The following is a 20826-nucleotide window of genomic DNA, read 5'->3' on the forward strand; positions in this document are numbered from 1 at the left end:
TGGGATTGGTAGATCCCGCTGACGGGCCACCTCCACCGCCGAAAAACACACGGTGGGGTGGTCGGTAAATCCGCCCTAGACTCTAAAAGGAGATGCTTGACGATGCTTGTAAATGCTTATAAAGCCCCATAGAACATAATACACATGTAATGATTAAATCAAATCAAATTAAATTAAATTAAGGGATGAGCAAGGAAAAGCACAAGGGAACTAGCCATTAGCTTGGTGGAGATACAAGATTTCACCTGGCACTATTTATTTTATTGTCTCAATAGCCATAATCTTGATGGTCTTTTCCTCACAAGGGGCGGAATTCTCTGCAAGGCCCGACGCCGTCGTGAAACCCGGAGAGGTTCACGACGGTGTCGGAAGCCTCTCCCGGCCCCCTATTCTCCCCTCCCCGGGGGATAGGAGGGCCGTACCGGGAAACTCGGCCGCCGGGCCTTGTCCCTGGCTTCAAGGCCCGGCGTGCCAATAATGATGTCGCGGTGGCGCCTAATGACGTCAGCCACGCATGCGCGGGTTGGACAGCTCAAACCCGCGCATGCACAGTTGCCGTCTTTCCCCTTAGCCACCCCGCAAGACATGGCGGCTTGATCTTGCGGGGTGGCGGAGGGGAAAGAGTGCGTCCCCTTGAGACGCCGGCCCGACGATCGGTGGGCTCCCGAGCACGGTCGTGGTGCTCGATCCCCAATCCGCCCCCCACAGGCCCAACACTTACCTGGCGCGCCATGTTCACGACGGCAGTGACCAGGTGTGTTTGGCGCCGTCGTTAACAGGTCGGGAACGGCAGGCCGCTCGGCCCATCCGGGCTGGAGAATCGCGGGCCGCTGTGAAAAACGGCGGCCCGCGTTTCTCCGAGCGGCGTGTCGCAAAACCGGACACGCCATTTTGGGGTGGGTGGGAGAATAGCGGGAGGTGCGGAAGCGGACCTCCCGCTATTCTCCCACCCATCGTGGTTGCGGAGAATCGCGCCCAAGGTGTCCAAAGTGACTTTTCACTTCTCTGCAATTGTTGCCTCCTTTGGAAGCACAAGAGTTACTAGGAGAGAAAAAGACCAAGACCACATAATTCCCTTCTACCATCTTAACAGTTGCTTGTTTTAATGATAAATTAAGTAAAAAATCACTGGCCCTATGTGAAACAAATTAGAAAAAGCCTCAAGCCAAAACAGTACACAAAACTGTCTGGTACATATTCACAATCATGCTTCAAGGGACCAGTGGGCTGACTAACCTGGGAAATGGAAATATATTGGAATTACAATAATGGGTCATATTCCAGGGAGCATTAAAGTCACTGGGTCACAATCACCAGTCATAGCAATATTTGATGCTGATCTTGGTACCTAAAATGAAATTTAAAAATGAAATTTAAAAACTGACCAATTCTCCACATTCTTCATCCTGATGATCAAATAAAAAGTACTCATCAAAATAGTGCAAATCCATACAATGCTAAGCCACTGTTACGGAATTAAAACAAAATGTCTAACAAAAAAAACCTCGAATACAAAAGGAATTTGCCAACTTGGACTCTAGAACATGTATTAAGAAAATTTAATATGTGCAAGAGATTGTTCATAACTAAATTATTGATTCCATTTCAGTTTCTATAAAAGCTAAGAGTCACAAAGTAAGAATTTTTAAACAGGTATTCCTTGAAGCAGATATTTACATCTCCATGTGAGAGCAAATCTTTATTAGTAAAAGTTTATGAAGTTACAAGCAAACTCAATAGACTCATTCAATACAACCCGTTCACCAAGGAATGTGGTGTTCTCCCTGTAAAGCTTCAATTACACACAAGCATTAATATCAAAAGCCAATCATTTTAATCATGGTATGCAATAATTTAGTTTATAAAAAGTGCTTTCACAATATTTTAAAAAGCCAATTGCACTGTACTGGCAGCCAAAATTTTTATCTTTACACTGGCATGAATCATTTTGATTGTGCATTAACAAGAATCCCACTATCTGAAGACAGCACATAGACATTTCACATCAGTTCTCCACATATGAATCCTCAAATAAATGCCTCAAATTGAAATGAGTCTATTATTTATAAGTCAAAATGCTTTCAAGTTTTAAGATCTTTTAACATGTTTTTGTTATTTGCATTGCTTTGATTAATTAGAATTATTGGTTAATCCACTTTAGTGCTAAAAATGATTTTGAATAATCAGGAATAGACTGCAAAATCTACAAAAACATCCAAGATGTCTTTTCTATAGCAGACTGAAGATCTTGGAATTCTTCTAATGTGTTGATGGTATGCAATGTTTCTGCAGACCTCAAAATGTTCAAGGGGCAGTCATTTATTGGAAGGTCATGTTTTTCTAGTTACCTCAGATCCTTAGAACCAACATTTCTTCTGTCAAAAAATAAATGTATTTCATCATCATAAATAGTAGAAGGACTGTTGTCCATATTGTCCAGCAATGTATGGTGGTCATCATGATCAAAACTATTTCTTCCTGCTGTCTCATTTTTCTTAATGAGGGATGTTAACTGTTCCCAGGTGAATTGAACATCTTTAAAAGCATGAAGTAAAAAGATGCCTAGGATTATGGTACAGAATCCACTGATTATCCCAATGACATCCTTAATTGCCACATTGTTCCATTCTTTGAAAAGGATAACAGAGCACATTAAGACTACTGTGGTGAAGAATACATAGTAAATAGGGGTCACGATAGAGATGTTGAAGGTGTCAAGAGCTTTATTTAAATAATTGATTTGAGTACTAACAGAAATAATTAAAGTGGCGAGTAGAATCCAGCTCAGTGGTTTGTTGACTACTGGTTTCTTTTCATACAGCTCCTTCATGGCAATACCTAATCCCTTCACAGAAGATACGGAAAAGGCTCCAATCAGTGAACAAATGGAGATGTAGATCAGTATATTAGTTGGTCCCATTTTGGGGGCAACAAATATCATCAATAGCAGGGAGGCTATGACTGTTATGCTGGCAAATATGATGAACCCTGAAAGAAAGACAAAATGGAAAAGATAAATCATGAACAAACAACATTTCTCCACAAATGATATTTTAGGTTTGCCTTCGGTATTTTGCTGGATACAGTTGCCCTGGTGACTCACAGAAGTGTCCCAAACATCTTACATTCAGCATTGCCCATACCTGGTCAATATTGTTGCAAAAATCTAGTTCTTAAATAATTTATTTTAAAATATAATGTTTAGTTTTAAGAATTAAAGTTTTAACCCTAGAGAATGCACATATCTAGTTGACAAACTGGTGAAGGCAGCCCTAAAGTAAATGCAATTCATACAAGGTTGAATTTATTACACTTAAAAGGCTGGGGCAACATCGACTTAAGTTCACAGCTCGGAAGGCAACACCATAAAACAGCAGATGGGATTACAGAATTAAAGAACTAGAGACATGATGCTTACAGTTATTGCAGTAAAAGGAGTTAAGTCATGTGTTTTCCCAGAATTAAGGGAAGGATTAGAATTAAAAAGGTATTTATTATGCATTTCTACCTGGGAACAGGTGTGTCACATTGCCATGGAGATGGGTAGATCTTAGTCTTCTCTGTGAATTCAATTACAACATAGCCAGCAGGCAATACTGGTCGAGAGAAGCAGCTAAAATACTAAGTCAGCTTTGAGTTTTATGGAGCTGGTAGCTCCTGAAAGGTTGAGCGTTAAAGCCTGACCGGAGGTACAATAAAGTTAGATCCATCATCCATGATTCAGTCTATGATTGGGAGTTGGTATTCAGAATAAGTCAAAGCTGGGAAAAATTACTAAGCTTTGTTTAGCTGGAAAGGAAGCAATTTACAGTCAAGTTCAAAAAAAGGCAGTTAACCTGTTGCAGTTGGAGTCCCAGAAGTAATCAATTTTGCTGCATTTTGAAACCATAGCAGTAAGGATTAAGAAACCAAGGGTGTTTTCTGATGTTTTAAGCCCCTGCGCAGGAGTCGCATAGAGACCTGTGCTAAAATGTGAAATCAAGAGTTGCGAGGTCTATAAAGAAATTGGTGGATCAAAAGCAAATTTTTAATTAAGAAAAAAAATAAATAATTCATGGGACGTGGGGTTTGTGGCTGGGCCAGCATTATTGCCCATCCCTAATTTCCCTAGAGAAGTTGGTGTTGAGCTGCCTCCTTGAACTGCTGCAAATAGCCGGAATGTTGAAAAGAATACAGAGTGAATTCTGCAGAGTGCTGACATGCCTCAAGTTGGATCCAGGAAAAGTGAATAAACCTTAAGGATTTTAATAAGGAAATAATTGTGGGGTAGACCGGGGGAGGGGGAGAGGAGAAGATAGTATGGAGTTTATAGCTTAAGTCTTCATAAGCTATATTGTTAATAGTACTTGTTTTACTTTTCAAGTTTTTTTGATATACAATAAAGTTGTTCTTGTTCAAAAACATGAAATCTGTGCTGTCATTTCATTGCTATTGTTCAGATTACTTCTCTAAATGTTAATGGTCCCTAACAGGATCATAACAAAATTTAATTAAAACAGTAGTAATCCAAGGGGTGCAACAGTAGGATTCCCTGGTGATCAACTGGGCATCATGTATTCTATAATTTCCTTTGTTCACACTCCCAAAAGTGATGTAAACAGTTGGTTGGATGAGGCTACGTTTGAATTTGTGGGCAACTTAATTTCTCAAGGTTAATGTAGCACAATCTGGCTAAATGTGCCTGGGATGAAGAAATTAGCCTTTGTCCTTAACTAGAAATAAATAAATAAATGAGCTGTGACTTCCAGAGACCAGCTCATCTGAATGATAAACAGCTTTAATGCCTGCAACCCATGTTAAGTCTTATAAAGCTTGTGTGAATTTGCTTTCTTTAAAACACAACACTTCATTCAAACTCATTCCCAAACCTTTCCCAAGGAGAAGAATCAAATATTTTAGCACATGAGACAAAGGTTGAACTGAATATTTCATAGGATACTAACAAATTAGACAACATTAATTAAAATTCAATGTCTCAAAATGTTATGTTCGACACAGGATGGACTTGCCTTGTCTAAGGCAAGACAATTTTTCAATTTTTGGATTAGGGAAGTGGTTGGAGCTCCCTCTGCAGTTTGCTTGGGGATGCAACAAAAAGGAAAGAAAACAACAAAATGTTATGCTGAAAAATACAGAAACCAAGAAATAAAGCATGAAAATTTCCAATTATCACATTGCTCTTTCCAAACAGAACTGATGCTTCAGGGAGAGAATCATAGGGCGATTTTAATTAACTTGTCAGGAAGGAAATGCACATGTTAGGGTGGAACTTCAATGGAAAGTAACATCAGTTGGGGTGCAAAACCAATGTCTCACCTGATTCCAAGGGACAGATTAGTTTATAATTAAATGAGCCAGAGTGCAGATAAAACCGGATTTCATAATACCTGGAACTGTACTATGTGCACTACTACACAAAGCAACAATTGAGGATGCCCCAGTTATTGTATATACATTAAATACATTTCCTGTAACACTTGCACAGCAGGAAATAGGAAAGGATCATGAGGTCCCTTGGGTGTAGATAATTTGAGAGAGAGATTGTGTTTGGTCTTGGGTAAACTGGTCATAGGACAACTTGTGGGAGGAAAAAGAAGAATGTTGTGGGCACAGATTAGTAATGTAGTAATTCAAGGGAGGAGTCAGGCCTGTCTTTAGTTGCAGTTTGCCGTAGGACTTTAGTTTGATGAGAGTGACTTTCAGTTTGCGCCCGAAAGGTTCGCTCCTAGGTCTCTGCACGGAGAAAAGCAAGTAAAACCTGACTGATTGTTAATTTTATTTATAAAAAAGTGGTATTTGAACTATATTGGTTTGCTATATTTCTACATTTCCAGATAGCTCACTCCTCCCATACACTTAAATTTTCCCTCTTATTTTTAAGACATTCTTTGCTGATTTCTAAATTCAATCCAATCTTCTGACATATCACAAATCTTTGCCGTTTATATGCTTACCTTTCAATTTGACAATATCTTTAACTCCCTTAGTTAAGCACAGATGGTGCATCCTTCTGGTAGAAACATTCTTTCTCAATGGAATAGATCTTTGCTGCGAGTTATAGACTATTTCCTTAAATGTCTGCTATTGTTTCTCTACTGTCCCACCATTGAACCTATTCTGCCAGTTCGTTTTTACAAACTCTGTCCTCATACCCTTGTCATAGAGTTTTACAGCACAGAAAGAGGCTCTTTGGCCCATCATACCTATGCTGGTCATCAAACACCCATCAATTCTAATCCCATTTTCCAGCACTTGGTCCATAACCTTGTATGTTATGGCATTTCAAGTGTTTGTCTAAATGCTTATTAAATAGAACATAGAACAGTACAGCACAGAACAGGCCCTTCGGCCCTCAATGTTGTGCCGAGCCATGATCACCCCACTCAAACCCACGTATCCACCCTATACCCGTAACCCAACAACCCCCCCCCCCTTAACCTTACTTTTATTAGGACACTACGGGCAATTTAGCATGGCCAATCCACCTAACCCGCACATCTTTGGACTGTGGGAGGAAACCGGAGCACCCGGAGGAAACCCACGCACACAGGGGGAGAATGTGCAGACTCCACACAGACAGTGACCCAGCCGGGAATCGAACCTGGGACCCTGGAGCTGTGAAGCATTTATGCTAACCACCATGCATTCCTTCCTTTACCACCCTTTCAAGCAGTGAGTTCCAGATTCCCACCACCCTCTGGGTGAAGGTTTCCTCATGTTCCCTCTAAATCTCCTGCTCCTACCTTAAACCTACGCCCCTTGGTTATTGACCCCTCTATGAAGGGGAAAGGTTTCTTCCTATCTACTATATCGACATCCCTTATAATTTTGTACACTTCAATTAGATCCCCCCTCAGCCTTCTCTGCTCCAAAGAAAACAAGGCGAGCCTATCCAGCATCTCTTCATAGCTGAAACATTCCAGCCCAGCAACATCCTTTGCACCCTTTCTACTGTAAGCACATTCTTCCCATAGTGTGGCGACGAGAATTGTACACAGTACTCTAGCTGTGGCCTAATGAGCATTTTATATAGCTCCATCATAACCTCTCTGCTTTTATATTTTATGCCTCGGCTAATAAAGGCAAGTATCCCATATGCCTTATTAACCATCTTATCTACCTCTCCTGCTGCCTTCAAGGATCTTTGGACATGCGCCCCAAGGGTTCTTTGGTTCTCTGTACTTCCTAGTGTCCTACCGCTCATTGTGCTTTCCCTTGGCTTGTTAGTGCTCCCAAAATGCATCACCTCACTTTTCAGAGTTTAAATTCCATTTGCCATTGTTCTGCCCATTTGACCAGCACATCTATATCATAATTGTAATTGCCTTTCTCTCAAGCTGAATGCAAAATTAAATCTCATGATCATTGCTACCTAGAGACTCTTTTACTACAAGGTCATTAATTAATCCTGCCTCAGTGCACACAGTACAATTTCTAAAATTGTAAGGATATAGAACTTGGCAGTATTGTGAATGGTGGGAAGAATTGCGTATAACTTCAAAAGGACAGGCAGTTTGGATGGACATACGGCAGCTGAAATTCAATGCAGGGACATGTGAAGTGATTAATTTTGGTAGGAGAAATGCAGAGAGACAACATAAAATAAAGGATACAAAGGGGGTCCAGGAGCAGAAGAACCTGGATGTATGCGTGCATAAATAATGGTGTGTGGTTATTAAAGCACAAGAATATCCTAGACTTTATTAATAGGCACATGAGCCAAGGAGATTATGTTAAACCTGCATAGAACCCTGGTTCAGCCTCAACTAGAGAATTGCATCCAGTTCTGAAGGCCACACTTTAAGAAAGATGTGAAGGCATTAGAGAGTGTGTGGACAAGGTTCATGAGAATTGTTTCAGGGACAAGGACTTTCAGTTATGTAGATAGATTGGAGAAGTTGGCATTTTTTTTCTTGAAGATGAAAAAGTTGAGGGGTGATTGAGTGATCTGGACATAGCAGGTAGAGGAAAAATGCTCCCATTGGTGGATGGTTCAAGAACAAGAGGACACAGATTTCAGCTAATTGGTAAAAGAAGAAATGGTGACACGAGGGAAAACCTTTTTCTGTATCATGTGGTTAGGATCTGGAATGCACTGCCCGAGGGTCTGATGGAGGCAGGGTCAGTCTGAAAAGGAAGAATGTACAGGTCTACAGGGAGAAGGCAGGACTATAGACAGTTTTCTGTAGGCAGAGCCAGCACAGACAACAGACTAAATGGCCTCCTTCTGTGCTACAACAATTCTGTGAATACCACAGGTTGTAGGGGTATGGGAGGAAACTAAAAATACTGCACTAAAATACAAAAAAGAAAACCCACCATTACCAATTGATCGTACTGGAGTAGGCTCATGCAGTTTTTCTAGGACAGCATGGTAGCACAGTTGCTTCACAGCTCCAGGGTCCCAGATTCGATTCCCGGCTTGGGTCACTGTCTTTGCGGAGTTTGCGTGTTCCCCAGTGTCTGCGTGTGTTTCCTCCGGGTGCTCCGGTTTCCTCCCCCAGTCCAAAGATGTGCAGGTTAGGTGGATTGGCCATGTTAAAATTGCCCTTAGTGTCCAAAAAGGCGGGGTGGGGTTACTGGGTTACAGGGATAGGGTGCAGGTGTGAGCTTTTGTGGGGTGCTCTTTCCAAGGGCCGGTGCAGACTTGATGGACCTCCTGCACTGTAAATTCTACGAAGGATTAAAGTCTTCAGAATCCTTTACAATTCCAGAATTATGTTCCCAGTTTACAAAAATACATCATGATATTTCTAAAATGTACCTGTGTCTTTTAGCTTTTCTTCCATCTCATGCAAGGAATAAACTCCTTCCTCTTCTGGAGAATGGATCACAATTACGGTTGACCCAACAATGCTCAACATGCATCCTAACTTGCCATGAATATTCAATCGCTCGTTTAAGACATACGATGAGAGTACGGCACTGTGTGAAGTATAAATGAGGAAAATTAACAGCACATACAGCAAAAATGACTAAACATATGAATGTGCATGCTATGGGTAATTAATCATTTTCCATTTTGGCATCAAGAGGAACACCTGCAGGTCAGTACAGTTCAGATTAGATATATAACAATTTGACATAGTCCACTAATTTGGCCTTTATAATATTCTCATGTAACTTGTGTAAATTTCTTGCCAACTGTGCTGAACAAGAGGTAGTTTTATAGCAGATGCTTATTCTCCAATCAGCTTCAAGGAACACAATTGGCCAGATATTGTCAGAGACTGAGTAATAACTACTGCACTTGTCTTAATTTTGTCCCATTCCTGCAGGGAAATGGGGAGGTACGGAGATAAAAATTGGCCATAATATTTTAGAAAGATAAACTTCTACTGATAAATTGAATACAACACCATGGCTCTACATTCGTCATAAGCAGGGGTCAGAACAGGATAGTTGATGATTCAGGTTACCATAGATCATTTGATTTCCCACAAACAAGCCATGAAACCCACCCCCTTTCTATTCTGAAGTCATTACCACATTCTAGAGTGTAGTCTCACTGATGCGAGCCACGCTTGGTGCTTTTCCAATATTCACCTTCAATGAGCCGAGACAACCATATGCTGGCCGCCATTCAATAAACATCGTAATCTGACAATTGTGTCACAGTTACATCCAAGCCAGTAGGCTTTGTTTCTCATAGTATTCCAATCGATGCATTAAAAATAATAAATCATACCTTATAAGCACACTTAGCGCACCTAATGGTGTAACCAGTGTGGCAGGTGCAAATGCATAGGCAGCAAAGTTAGCAGCTTCCCCAGCACCCACTGTAAAACAAAATATAAAAAATCACACAACACCTAAGTTTTCAGATCTTTTATGTCCTGAGACCCAGTCTTCTTCCCATGGTTGTTGCAAATTTGACGTTATTCTATCTTCCCATCCCAGTGATAAAAGTCCGACTACTTTAGGAGCTAAATATTGAGCTTGTTGCCTGTAGGTTGCTAAAACCACATTCACATTACAGAACTTGGTGGACTAGAAGCTAGACAGTTAATTAGCTGATATTGATCCTGGAAAACAGCTTTTGAAGAAAGCACCTAATTCAGAAATATTTTTAAGTTTCAGATCCGGAGAGGGACGATCTACGGTGCATGCAGGTCAAAAAATTCCTTCGCAAGGAAACAACGACGTACCCCCAGATAAGAGTATGTTCACTATGAGAAAGAATACTGAATGTGGGCGACCTAGGGGAGGGGACATATATGGACAACTCAACGAGACTAAGGGCGCGATTCTCCCCCAAGATTTCAAAGTTAATTTGTGTCGGGATTTTCAGGGAGTATCCCGTCGGCTCAACCGGCGAGTTCCCCACCGCCACTCAATGTAAATTAGTTGCTTTTTTGGGTCCTGGGGAGTTACTCACCGGTTTAGCCCACACTCAAGAATTTTTTTTTAGCACTGGGGAGTTGAACTCCTAGATCGGGCCGCCATTTTGAAAGGGTGTCCCAATCTCTAAGTGAGCTTGTAGTTCCCCCACACCCACCACCCATGGGCAATGTCAGCCCCCACACACATGGACACTATCCCACACCCTGGTGTCCCCCTCTTCAGGCCCCATTCACTCCCTCCCTTCTAAGACCCCAAGGTGCTTGCATTCCAGGGGAGGGGTCATGTAGCCATCCTGCAGTTACCTTGACCATCCAGGGGTCTCAGATAGCCCGGAAGGCCCCCCGGGCACGGTTCCATCTGGTTTGTGGGGATCAGCTCCCGGCTGCAGCCTCCCTAAGTAGGTTTGCGACCGACCACCACGAGTGTCATTTTTGTCTCGCGCATTTGGAGCAGGGTTCCAACTCCGATGTCTCGCGGGACTCTGGAGAATCTCAATAGGCGCGGAGCCTATCGGGAAGCTCGCTAGAGGCCTTTCCCGAGATTCTCGGGCCGCGTTGCGCTCTCCCTGGAGCACAACGTGGCCAGACAATCGCACCCAAAGAGAAAAATTGGGAGGAGGAACTAGGCAGGGAGATAGGAGGACGACTCTGGATCAAAACACTGCACAGGGCAAACTTCATCACCACATGCGCAGGGCTGAGCCTATGCAATTAAAGGTGGTGCACAAGCCGCACCTAACAAGAACATGAATGAGTGGGTTCTTTCCGGAGGTGATGGACAAATATGAACGGTGCCAGGGAGACTTGGCTAACCACACCAATATGTTCTGGGAATGCCCCAGTCTTGCCGGGTACTGGATGTCCTTCTTTGAAGCAATATCCAGGGATGTGGGAGCGAGGGTGGAGTCATGCCATAAACGGTGGTCTTCAGGGTATCAGAGCAGTGAGAGATCTTCATGAAGAGGGGGGCTTACACCCAACCCTTTGCCTCCCTGATCACTTGCCATAGACTCCTGTTCAGCTGACAATCGGCAGCACCACCCAATGCTGTCTGACTAGGTGGAATTTCTCAAGCTGGAGAAGATAAATGAAATGAAAATTGCTTATTGTCACAAGTCGGCTTCAAATGAAGTTGCTGTAAAAAGCCCCTAGTCGCCACCTTCCGGTGCCTGATCGGGGTGGCCAGTACGGGAATTGAACTGTACTGCCGGCCTGCCTTGGTCTGCTTTCAAAGCCAGCTCTTTAGCCCTGTGCTAAACCAGACCAGATTAAAATGTATTTCCATGCTTGAAAAAAAAAATCTCAATTTAGTTACTGCAGAATTGAACACATTTTAAAGTGATTTGAGATTTCCTCTGGTAAATCAGCTGCTTCCTGGCAGACCTAGTGAGATGCAACTCAGAAAGAGGAATGGGGAGACCCACCACCAAATCACTGCAGCATTAGCAGGGATGTTGGCCACCCACCCTTGGGTGCCTTGTATTATTTAAAATATGGTGAAGGGGCAGAGACTTGGAAACTCTTGTTGATCCCCTTGCTATCCCATTATAGCAGTACCAGGATTCAGCAGGATGATGACACATAGGTTTGCTAGGTTTGCAGAGGAGGAGGAAGAGGGTCTAGTTTGGACACATCTTCCATATCCTGTACCTTCCTACTACTGAGATATCCCCAGTGAGCTCTTCAGAAAACCTTTGGACAGGTGTAGGTAACTTCTACCCCCTTTAACTTCAATTCCACCGCTTTGGAAGTGCTGCAGAAACATACTCAGTTGCAAAGGAGAGGTTCATCTGCAGAGCAGTGCTACTACTGGATGATCATCCTTCATATTTAACTGGTCCCAAACCAGAGGGCCTGCTATCAGTGAGAACCTTGGACATGTGATAATAGTTTAAATTGGTAACCTTTTACACATCTGTATAAGATCAGATGGTAAGATAGTGTCCAGAAATGATTCCTCCAACTCTAAATTTTCACGCAAGAATAAACTAATATTTGATTAAGGTTCGATTCCCGGTTTGGGTCACTGCCTGTGTGGAGTCTGCACATTCTCCCTGCGTGTGTGGGTTTCCTCCGGGTGCCTCCCACAGTCCAAAGATGTGGTTAGGTGGATTCGCCATGCGAAATTGACCTTTGTGTCCAAAATTGCCCTTAGTGTTGGGTGGGGGTTACTGGGTTATGGGGATAGGGGGGAGGTGTGGGCTTGGGTAGGATGCTCTTTCCAGGAGCCGGTGCAGACTCGATGGGCCGAACGGCCTCCTTCTGCACTGTATGATCATGACCCATAAGAACAAAGAAAATTACAGCACAGGAACAGGCCCTTCGGCCCTCCCAGTCTGCACCGATCCAGATCCTTTATCTAAACCTGTCGCCTATTTTCCAAGGTTCTACTTCCCGCTGTTCCCCGCCCATTCATATATCTGTCTAGATGCATCTTAAATGATGCTATCGTGCCCGCCTCTACCATCTCCGCTGGCAAAGCGTCCAGGCACCCACCACCCTCTGCGTAAAAAACTTTCCACGCACATCTCCCTTAAACTTTCCCTCTCTCACCTTGAAATCGTGACCCCTTGTAATTGATACCCCTCACTTTTGTAGACCTCAAATCAGGTCCCCCCTCAACCTCCGTCTTTCCAATGAAAACAATCCTAATCTACTCAACCTATCTTCATAGCTAGCATCCTCCATTGCAGGCAACATCCTGGTGAATCTCCTCTGCACCCTCTCCAAGGCATCCACATCCTTCTGGTAATGTGGCAACCAGAACTGCACGCAATATTCCAAATGTGGCCTAACCAAAGCCATATATAACTGTAACACGACCTGCCAACTCTTGTACTCAATACCCCGTCCAATGAAGGCAAGCATGCTGTATGCCTTTTTGACCACTCTATCAACCTGCCTTGCCACCTTCAGGGTACAATGGACCTGAACTCCCAGATCTCTCTGCACATCAATTTTCCCCAAGACCCTTCCATTGACCATATAGTCCGCTCTTAAATTAGATCTTCCAAAAGGCATCACCCCGCATTTGCCTGGATTGAACGCTAGTTGCCATTTTTCTGCCCAACTCTCCAATCTATCTATATTTTGCTGTATTCTCTGACAGTCCTCCTCGCTATCTGCAACTCCACCAATCTTAGTATCATCTGCAAACTTACTAATCAGACCACCTGTACCTTCCTCCAGGTCATTTATGGGTATCACAAACAACAGTGGTCCGAGCACGGATCCCTGTGGAACACCACTAGTCACCTTTCTCAATTTTGAGGCACTCCCACTACACCACCACTACTCTCTGTCTCCTGTTACCCAGCCAGTTCTTTATCCATCTAGCTAGTACACCCTGAAACCCATACGACTTCACTTTTTCCATCAATCTGCCATGGGAAACTTTATCAAGCGTCTTACTGAAGTCCATGTATATGACATCTACAGCCCTTCCCTCATCAATTAACATTGTCACTTCCTCAAAGAATTCTATTAGGTTTGTAAGACATGACCTTCCCTGCACAAAACCATGCTGCCCATCATTGATAAGTCTATTTTCTTCCAAATGTGAATAGATCCTATCCCTCAGTATCTTCTCCAACAGTTTGCCTACCACTGACGTCAAGCTCACAGGTCTATCATTCCCTGGATTATCCCTGCTACCCTTCTTAAACAAAGGGACAACTTTAGCAATTCTCCAGTCCTCCGGGACCTCACCCGTGCTCAAGGATGCTGCAAAGATATCTGTTAAGACCCCAGCTATTTTGTCCCTCGCTTCCCTCAGTAACCTGGAATAGATCCCATCTGGACCTGGGGACTTGTCCACCTTAATGCCTTTTAGCATACCCAAAACTTCCCCCTTCCTTATGCCGACTTGACCTAGAGTATTTAAACATCCATCCCTAGCCTCAACATCCATCATGCCCCTCTCCTTGGTGAATACCGATGCAAAGTGCTCATTAAGAATCTCACCCATTTCCTCTGACTCCACGCATAAATTCCCTCTTTTGTCTTTGAGTGGGCCAATCCTTTCTCTAGTTACCCTCTTGCTCCTTATATACACGAATAAAAGGCTTTGGGATTTTCCTTAACCCTGTTAGCCAAAGATATTTCATGACCCCTTTTAGCCCCCTTTCTTGCACGTTTGAGATTTGTCCTACTTTCCCGATATTCCTCCAAAGCTTCAAGTCGTTTTAAGTCGCCTAGATCTTATGTATGCTTCCTTTTTCATTTTAGCTAGTCTCACAATTCCAATTCCACCCGTCATCCATGGTTCCCTAATCTTGCCATTTCTATCCCTCATTTTCACAGGGACATGTCTGTCCTGCACTCTAATCAACCTTTCCTTAAAAGACTCCCACATTTCAAATGTGGATTTACCCTTAAACAGTTGCTTCTAATCCACATTCTCTAGCTCCTGCCGAATTTTGTTATACTTGGCCTTTCCCCAATTCAGCACTCTTCCTTTAGGACCACTCTCGTCTTTGTCCATGAGTATTCTAAAACTTACGGAATTATGTTCGCTATTCCCAAAGTAATCACCGACTGAAACTTCAACCATCTGGCCGGGATCATTCCCCAATACCAGGTCCAGTACGGCCTCTTCCTGAGTTGGACTATTTATGTACTTCTTACAAATTCTGCTCCATCTACGCCTCCAACACTACAAGAATCCCATTCAATGTTGGGGAAGTTAAAATCTCCCATCACGACCACCCTATTGCTCCTACATTTTTCTATAATCTGTCTACATATTTATACCTCTACTTCACGCTCGCTTTTGGGAGACCCGTAGTAAAGTCCCAACAATGTTACTGCACCCTTCCTATTTCTTAGCTCTACCCATATTGCCTCAGTGCTCGAATCCTCTATCGTGCCCTCCTTAATCACAGCTGTGATATCATCTCAGTATTGCAACTCCTCCACCCCTTTTACCTCCCTCTCTAACTCTCGTGAAGCATCTATACCCTGGGATATTTAGTTGCCAGTCTTGCCTTTCTCTTAGCCAAGTCTCAATAATACTAATATCATATTCCCAGGTGCTAATCGAAGCCCCAAGTTAATCTGCCTTACCTGCTACACTTTTCGCATTAAAACAAATGCACCTCAGACCATCTGTCCATTTGCGTTCATCATCTCTTCCCTGTCTACACTTCCCCTTAGTCGAAATGAGTTTATTATCTACTACCTTACTGGCTTTAGTTGCTGCCGCTTTACTGACCTCTTACTTCCTAATCTAGTTCCCATCCCCCTGCCACATTAGTTTAAAACCTCCCCAACAGTGTTAGCAAAGGCACCCCATAGGACATTGGTACCAATCCTGCCCAGGTGTAGCCCATCCGATATGTAATGGTCACACCGCCCCCAGAACCAGTTCCAATGTCCCAAAAATCTGAACCCTCCCTCCTGCACCATCTCTCAAGCCACATACTTATTCTGACTGTTCTTGAATTTCTACTCCGACTGTCTCGTGGCACTGGTAGCAATCCTGAGATTACTACCTTTGAGGTCCTACTTTTTAAACCTATCTCCTAACTCCCTAAATTCTGATTGTAGGACCTCATCCCGTTTTTTACCTATATCGTTGGTGCCTATATGCACCACGACAACTGGCTGTTCATCCTCCCCCTTCAGTATGTCCTGCAGCCGATCTGAGACATCCCTGACCCGTGTACCCGGGAGGCAACATACCATTCGGGTGTCTCGTTTTCGACCACAGAAATGCCTGTCTACTCCCCTTACGATTGAATCCCCTATGACTATAGCCCTGCCAGTCTTTTGCCTGCCTTTCTATGCAGCAGAGCCAGCCACGGTGCCATGAGCCTGGCTACTACTGCCTTCCCCTGGTGAGCCATCTCCCCCAACAGTATCCAAAACTGTATATCTGTTTTGGAGGGAGATGACCGCAGAGGACACCTGTACTGCCTTCCTACTCTTTCTCTGCCTTTTGGTCACCCATTCCCTGTCTCCCTCACCAATCTTAATCTGCAGCGTGACCAGCTCACTAAACGTGTTATCCACGACCTCCTCAGCATTTTGGATTCTCCAAAGGGAGTCCATCCGCAGCTCCAGAGCCGTCATGCGGTCTAACAGGAGCTGCAGCTGGACACACTTCCTGCACATGAATGAGTCACGGGCATCGGCTGCGTCCCTGAACTCCCACATTTAGCACGAGGAGCATAACATGGGTCTGGGATCTCTTGCCATTTTTACACTTTACCTTAACTGACTACAAATATAGTATCAAATAATAAGTGAAAGGAATAAAGATTTTACTTACAAATCACAATACCTACTAATAAATAAAGAGTTGAATTTCTGCCAGCTACTGCTAATTGGTAAGCACTTTCCTTAACAGCCAATCAGGTCACTGCTTTGCTGTGATGTCACTCTTCCCGACAGACCCCTGCTCTCGCCGAAAATCTGAAGGCTGCTTCTCCGGCGGCAATGTCCCCGCCGCTCTCTCGCTGTCCCCGCCGCTCTCCTCGCGCTCTTTCACTGTGTCCCCGCCGCTCTCCTCCCGCTCTTTCACTGTGTCCCCGCCGCTCTCCTCGCGCTCTTTCACTGTGTCCCCGCTGCTCTCCTCGCGCTCTTTCACTGTGTCCCCGCCGCTCTCCTCGCGCTCTTTCACTGTGTCCCCGCCGCTGTCCTCCCGCTCTTTCACTGTGTCCCCGCCGCTCTCCTCGCGCTCTTTCACTGTGTCCCCGCCGCTCTCCTCCCGCTCTTTCACTGTGTCCCCGCCGCTGTCCTCCCGCTCTTTCACTGTGTCCCCGCCGCTCTCCTCGCGCTCTTTCACTGTGTCCCCGCCGCTCTCCTCGCGCTCTTTCACTGTGTCCCCGCCGCTCTCCTCCCGCTCTTTCACTGTGTCCCCGCCGCTCTCCTCGCGCTCTTTCACTGTGTCCCCGCCGCTCTCCTCGCGCTCTTTCACTGTGTCCCCGCCGCTGTCCTCCCGCTCTTTCACTGTGTCCCCGCCGCTCTCCTCGCGCTCTTTCACTGTGTCCCCGCCGCTCTCCTCCCGCTCTTTCACTGTGTCCCCGCCGCTCTCCTCCCGCTCTTTCACTGTGTCCCCGCTGCTCTCCTCCCGCTCTTTCACTGTGTCCCCACTGCTCTCCTCGCGCTGTTTCACTGTGTCCCCGCCGCTCTCCTCGCGCTCTTTCACTGTGTCCCCGCCGCTCTCCTCGCGCTCTTTCACCGTGTCCCCGCCGCTCTCCTCTCTTTCACTGTGTCCCCGCCGCTCTCCTCGCGCTCTTTCACTGTGTCCCCGCCACTCTCCTCGTGCTCTTTCACTGTATCCCTGCCGCTCTCCTCTCTTTCACTGTGTCCCCGCCGCTCTCCTCCCGCTCTTTCACTGTGTCCCCGCCGCTCTCCTCGCGCTCTTTCACTGTGCCTCCCCCGCTCTCCTCGCGCTTTCACTGTGCCTCCCCCGCTCTCCTCGCGCTTTCACTGTGTCCCTGCCACTGTCTTCGCGCTCTCTCACTCTGTGCCTCCGCCGCTCTCTTCGCGCGCTCTTTCACTGTCCCCGCCGCTCTCCTCACGCTCTCACTGTGCCTCTGCTGCTCTCCTCGCGCTCTCTCACTCTGTCCCCGCCACTCTCCTCGCGCTCTCTCACTCTGTCCCCGGCGCTCTCACTCTGTGCCTCCGCCGCTCTCCTCGCGCTCTTTCACATAAGGGATAGAATTATCACATCAAATCTGATAGATGGATCACAGCCCCTTAGATGCACTTGGTGATTCTTCTGCAGGCAGTTCTTGACCTGGCTTATAGAATGCCTGCAATGCAGGAGGCCATTCAGTCCATCAAGTCTGCACCAATCCACTCCACCCTTTACCCATAATCCCGTAATTTAACCTGTACCTCACTGGACACTAAGTGGCAATGATCATGGCCAATACACCTAACCTGTACATCTGTGGGTGGAAACCGGAACACCCGGAGGAAACCCACACAGACACGGGGAGAACGTACAAACTCCACAGAGTCACCCAAGGCTGGAATTGAACCCAGGTCCCTGGAACTGTGAGGTAGCAGCTGACCACTGTGCCACCCTTTCCAGATGAGTAGGCAATAAATGGCGAAATATGTTTGAGATACTAACTGCGACTTGATCCTGCAGCAGGGACCTCCACCAAGAAGCTCAAATGCCCAATTAATAAGTTATTTAAGCTCTTAATAGGAGGTGGAACAAAATAATTACTGTGGTTAATTGGTTATAGTCTGTTTCGGAGCTAGATTTGCCAACTCTGGCTGTATTTATTCCTGTAGGTCAATTATTATTTGGCCTCCTGCTTTCAACTGCCCTGGTCCCCAAACTTGCACTATTGATCACACATGCCCATCATCATGGTGCATTACCCAATTGAGTGACTGTTGATAGTCAAGCAGGAGTTTCTTTTTTTATAGTTTTTTTTAATACCCTCAGCTCCAAAAATAACTAATGACCATAAGTGTACAAAGAAAATGAAAACTTTTTTTTTTAAAAATCTGTAGCGTTGCTCACAGAAATGCCCTGGAGATTAATCTTTAGTTTCTGGACACTTTTAAGGTACTTAGAGGATTGTTAACCCTAGTCTGAACAAGGTGTGTTCCTTACATTGTCATTTGCATTTTAGAAGTCATTTTTACTATTATTTTCAAGCTCTGCAGCTGCTTCTTAAAACCTGGAAGTAGTTCAGCCACCTTCCTTGCAAAAATATTGCACCCAAAGTCAGGAGCAGCAATTGGAACTCTCAGAAGAATAACACCAGATGGAACTACAACATGCTGCAAGGCAAGATGCCAAAAGTGATAAGTCTTACCCCAGAGACGAAGCTGTGAATTTAACAGCTTGCATTTGGCCTTTGATGAGAGGTAGTGATTGTGCACAATAGGAATAGTTTGCTTTAGGGATTGCCTGTAAATGAGTGTCTCTGGTGAATAAACACTGACAAGTGAGCTTGAACTCACTTCAGTATACAAGGACAAGTGATGATCTAATTGAGGTGTTAAAGGACAGATCAACAGGAATTATATCTTCTGGCTGGGGAATCCAGAACAAGAGGGCAAAATCTTAAAATTGGAGCTTAAAAGAGTGATGTCACTCGAGTTCCTCATCTCAAAAAGGGTGGTGGCATTGTGAACAATCTGTCAAAATGTTGTTGAGACTCGGGCAAATTAAAGTGTCAAAACGGAGCTGTGTAGAATTTTGTTAGGTAAGGAACTAGGCAGGTAGATACAGTTGAGACCAGATGGTCTAACGGAATAGCAGAGCAGATTCAATTGTCTTCTCTTGTTCCCATATTGCTAATACTTTTTATTACTCCAAGTCATAAAATCTGGAAAGAGTCAACGTTTCAGGGTCCATGAAGCCAAGGATCTGCGGGATCTAGAGGCAATGTCACTAAGCTAGTAATCCAGAGACCTAAACTAATGCTTTGGGGACATGGGTTCAAATATTACCCCAGCAGCCGGTGAAATTTAAATTCAGTTAATAAAATCTGGAATTGAAAGCTAGTTTCAGTATTGGCAATTGTAAAACCCCATCTCCTTCACTAATGCCATTTAGGGAAAGATATCTGCCATCCTTACTGGTCTGGCCTACATTAGAGCCCAGGCCCAGATCCATAGCAATGGCCTCAGCACATCCCTCTGAAGTGGCTTAGCTGGCCACTCAGTTGAAGTGTAATTAGGAATGGGCAACAAATGACAAGTGACACAAACATCCCATGAAAGAACACATTTTTTAAAAAAGTTTGATATTTGGAGAGATCCGTGCATTCGTTTATGCATTTGGAACATTCCAGCCAAGGCGTTTTGCATTGCAATTCTTCACTTGCCTGCTTTTGGCTAATATAATGTTCACTGTAGATTAGAGAAGGCCGACAGTAGATACTTGTGCCAATATTAGATGCTGAGCTTTGGGGTGTCTTTAATTTCAACTTGTTTGAGCACAATATGCCAAATGGCCTCTTGCTGTACTATCAACATTTATGGTTAAATGCGGTTGTTTTGAATTGACAGAACTTTGGAATATGGATAGCACGGTAGCACTGATGCCTCACACTGTCAGGGTCCCAGGTTCGATTCCCACCTTGGGTCACTGTCTGTGTGGAGTCTGCACGTTCTCCCTGTGTCTGTGTCGGTTTCTTACAGGTGCTCCGGTTTCCTCCCACAAGTCCCGAAAGACGAGCTGTTAGGTAATTTGGACATTCTGAATTCTTCCAGTGTCCCTGAACAAGCGACGGAATGTGGCGACTAGGGGATTTTCACAGTAACTTCACTGCAGTGTTAATGTAAACCTCCTTGTGACAATAAAGATTATTAAATTTAATTATATCATAGTTGGGGCTTTCCCCAAAATGAAAACCATCTGGTCTGGAATATTTGTCATTCTATAGTGCCATTATTCTCTCCAATACTGTTATTTTTCTGAGCCCCTGGTCCTGATACAATGTCATTATTCAACAAGTTAATTATTTCCTTATTTGTACTGACAATATCGCTCAACAGTTTTCAA

General features: G+C 44.5%; 1 protein-coding gene across 3 annotated transcripts in view; it reads right to left on the reverse strand.

Annotated features, from left to right (window-relative positions):
- Window positions 1-1656: 1656 nt before the first annotated feature.
- LOC119962936 (magnesium transporter NIPA2-like) overlaps window positions 1657-20826 on the reverse strand; it is a 34221-nt gene continuing 15051 nt past the window's right edge. For 2 of the 3 annotated variants that reach the window (XM_038791243.1, XM_038791241.1), the window contains 4 exons: window positions 9689-9779; window positions 8765-8925; window positions 5010-5078; window positions 1657-2988 (listed from right to left, as the gene is read on the reverse strand). In XM_038791243.1, coding sequence (XP_038647171.1) covers window positions 2345-2988; window positions 5010-5078; window positions 8765-8925; window positions 9689-9779 — 965 coding nt within the window. In that variant the 3' untranslated portion in view covers window positions 1657-2344. The remainder of the gene's footprint in view (window positions 2989-5009; window positions 5079-8764; window positions 8926-9688; window positions 9780-20826) is intronic. The other variant, XM_038791242.1, reaches the window with a different exon arrangement.

The sequence above is a fragment of the Scyliorhinus canicula genome, chromosome 3 (genome assembly GCF_902713615.1).
Source record: "Scyliorhinus canicula chromosome 3, sScyCan1.1, whole genome shotgun sequence".
NCBI lineage: Eukaryota > Metazoa > Chordata > Chondrichthyes > Carcharhiniformes > Scyliorhinidae > Scyliorhinus > Scyliorhinus canicula.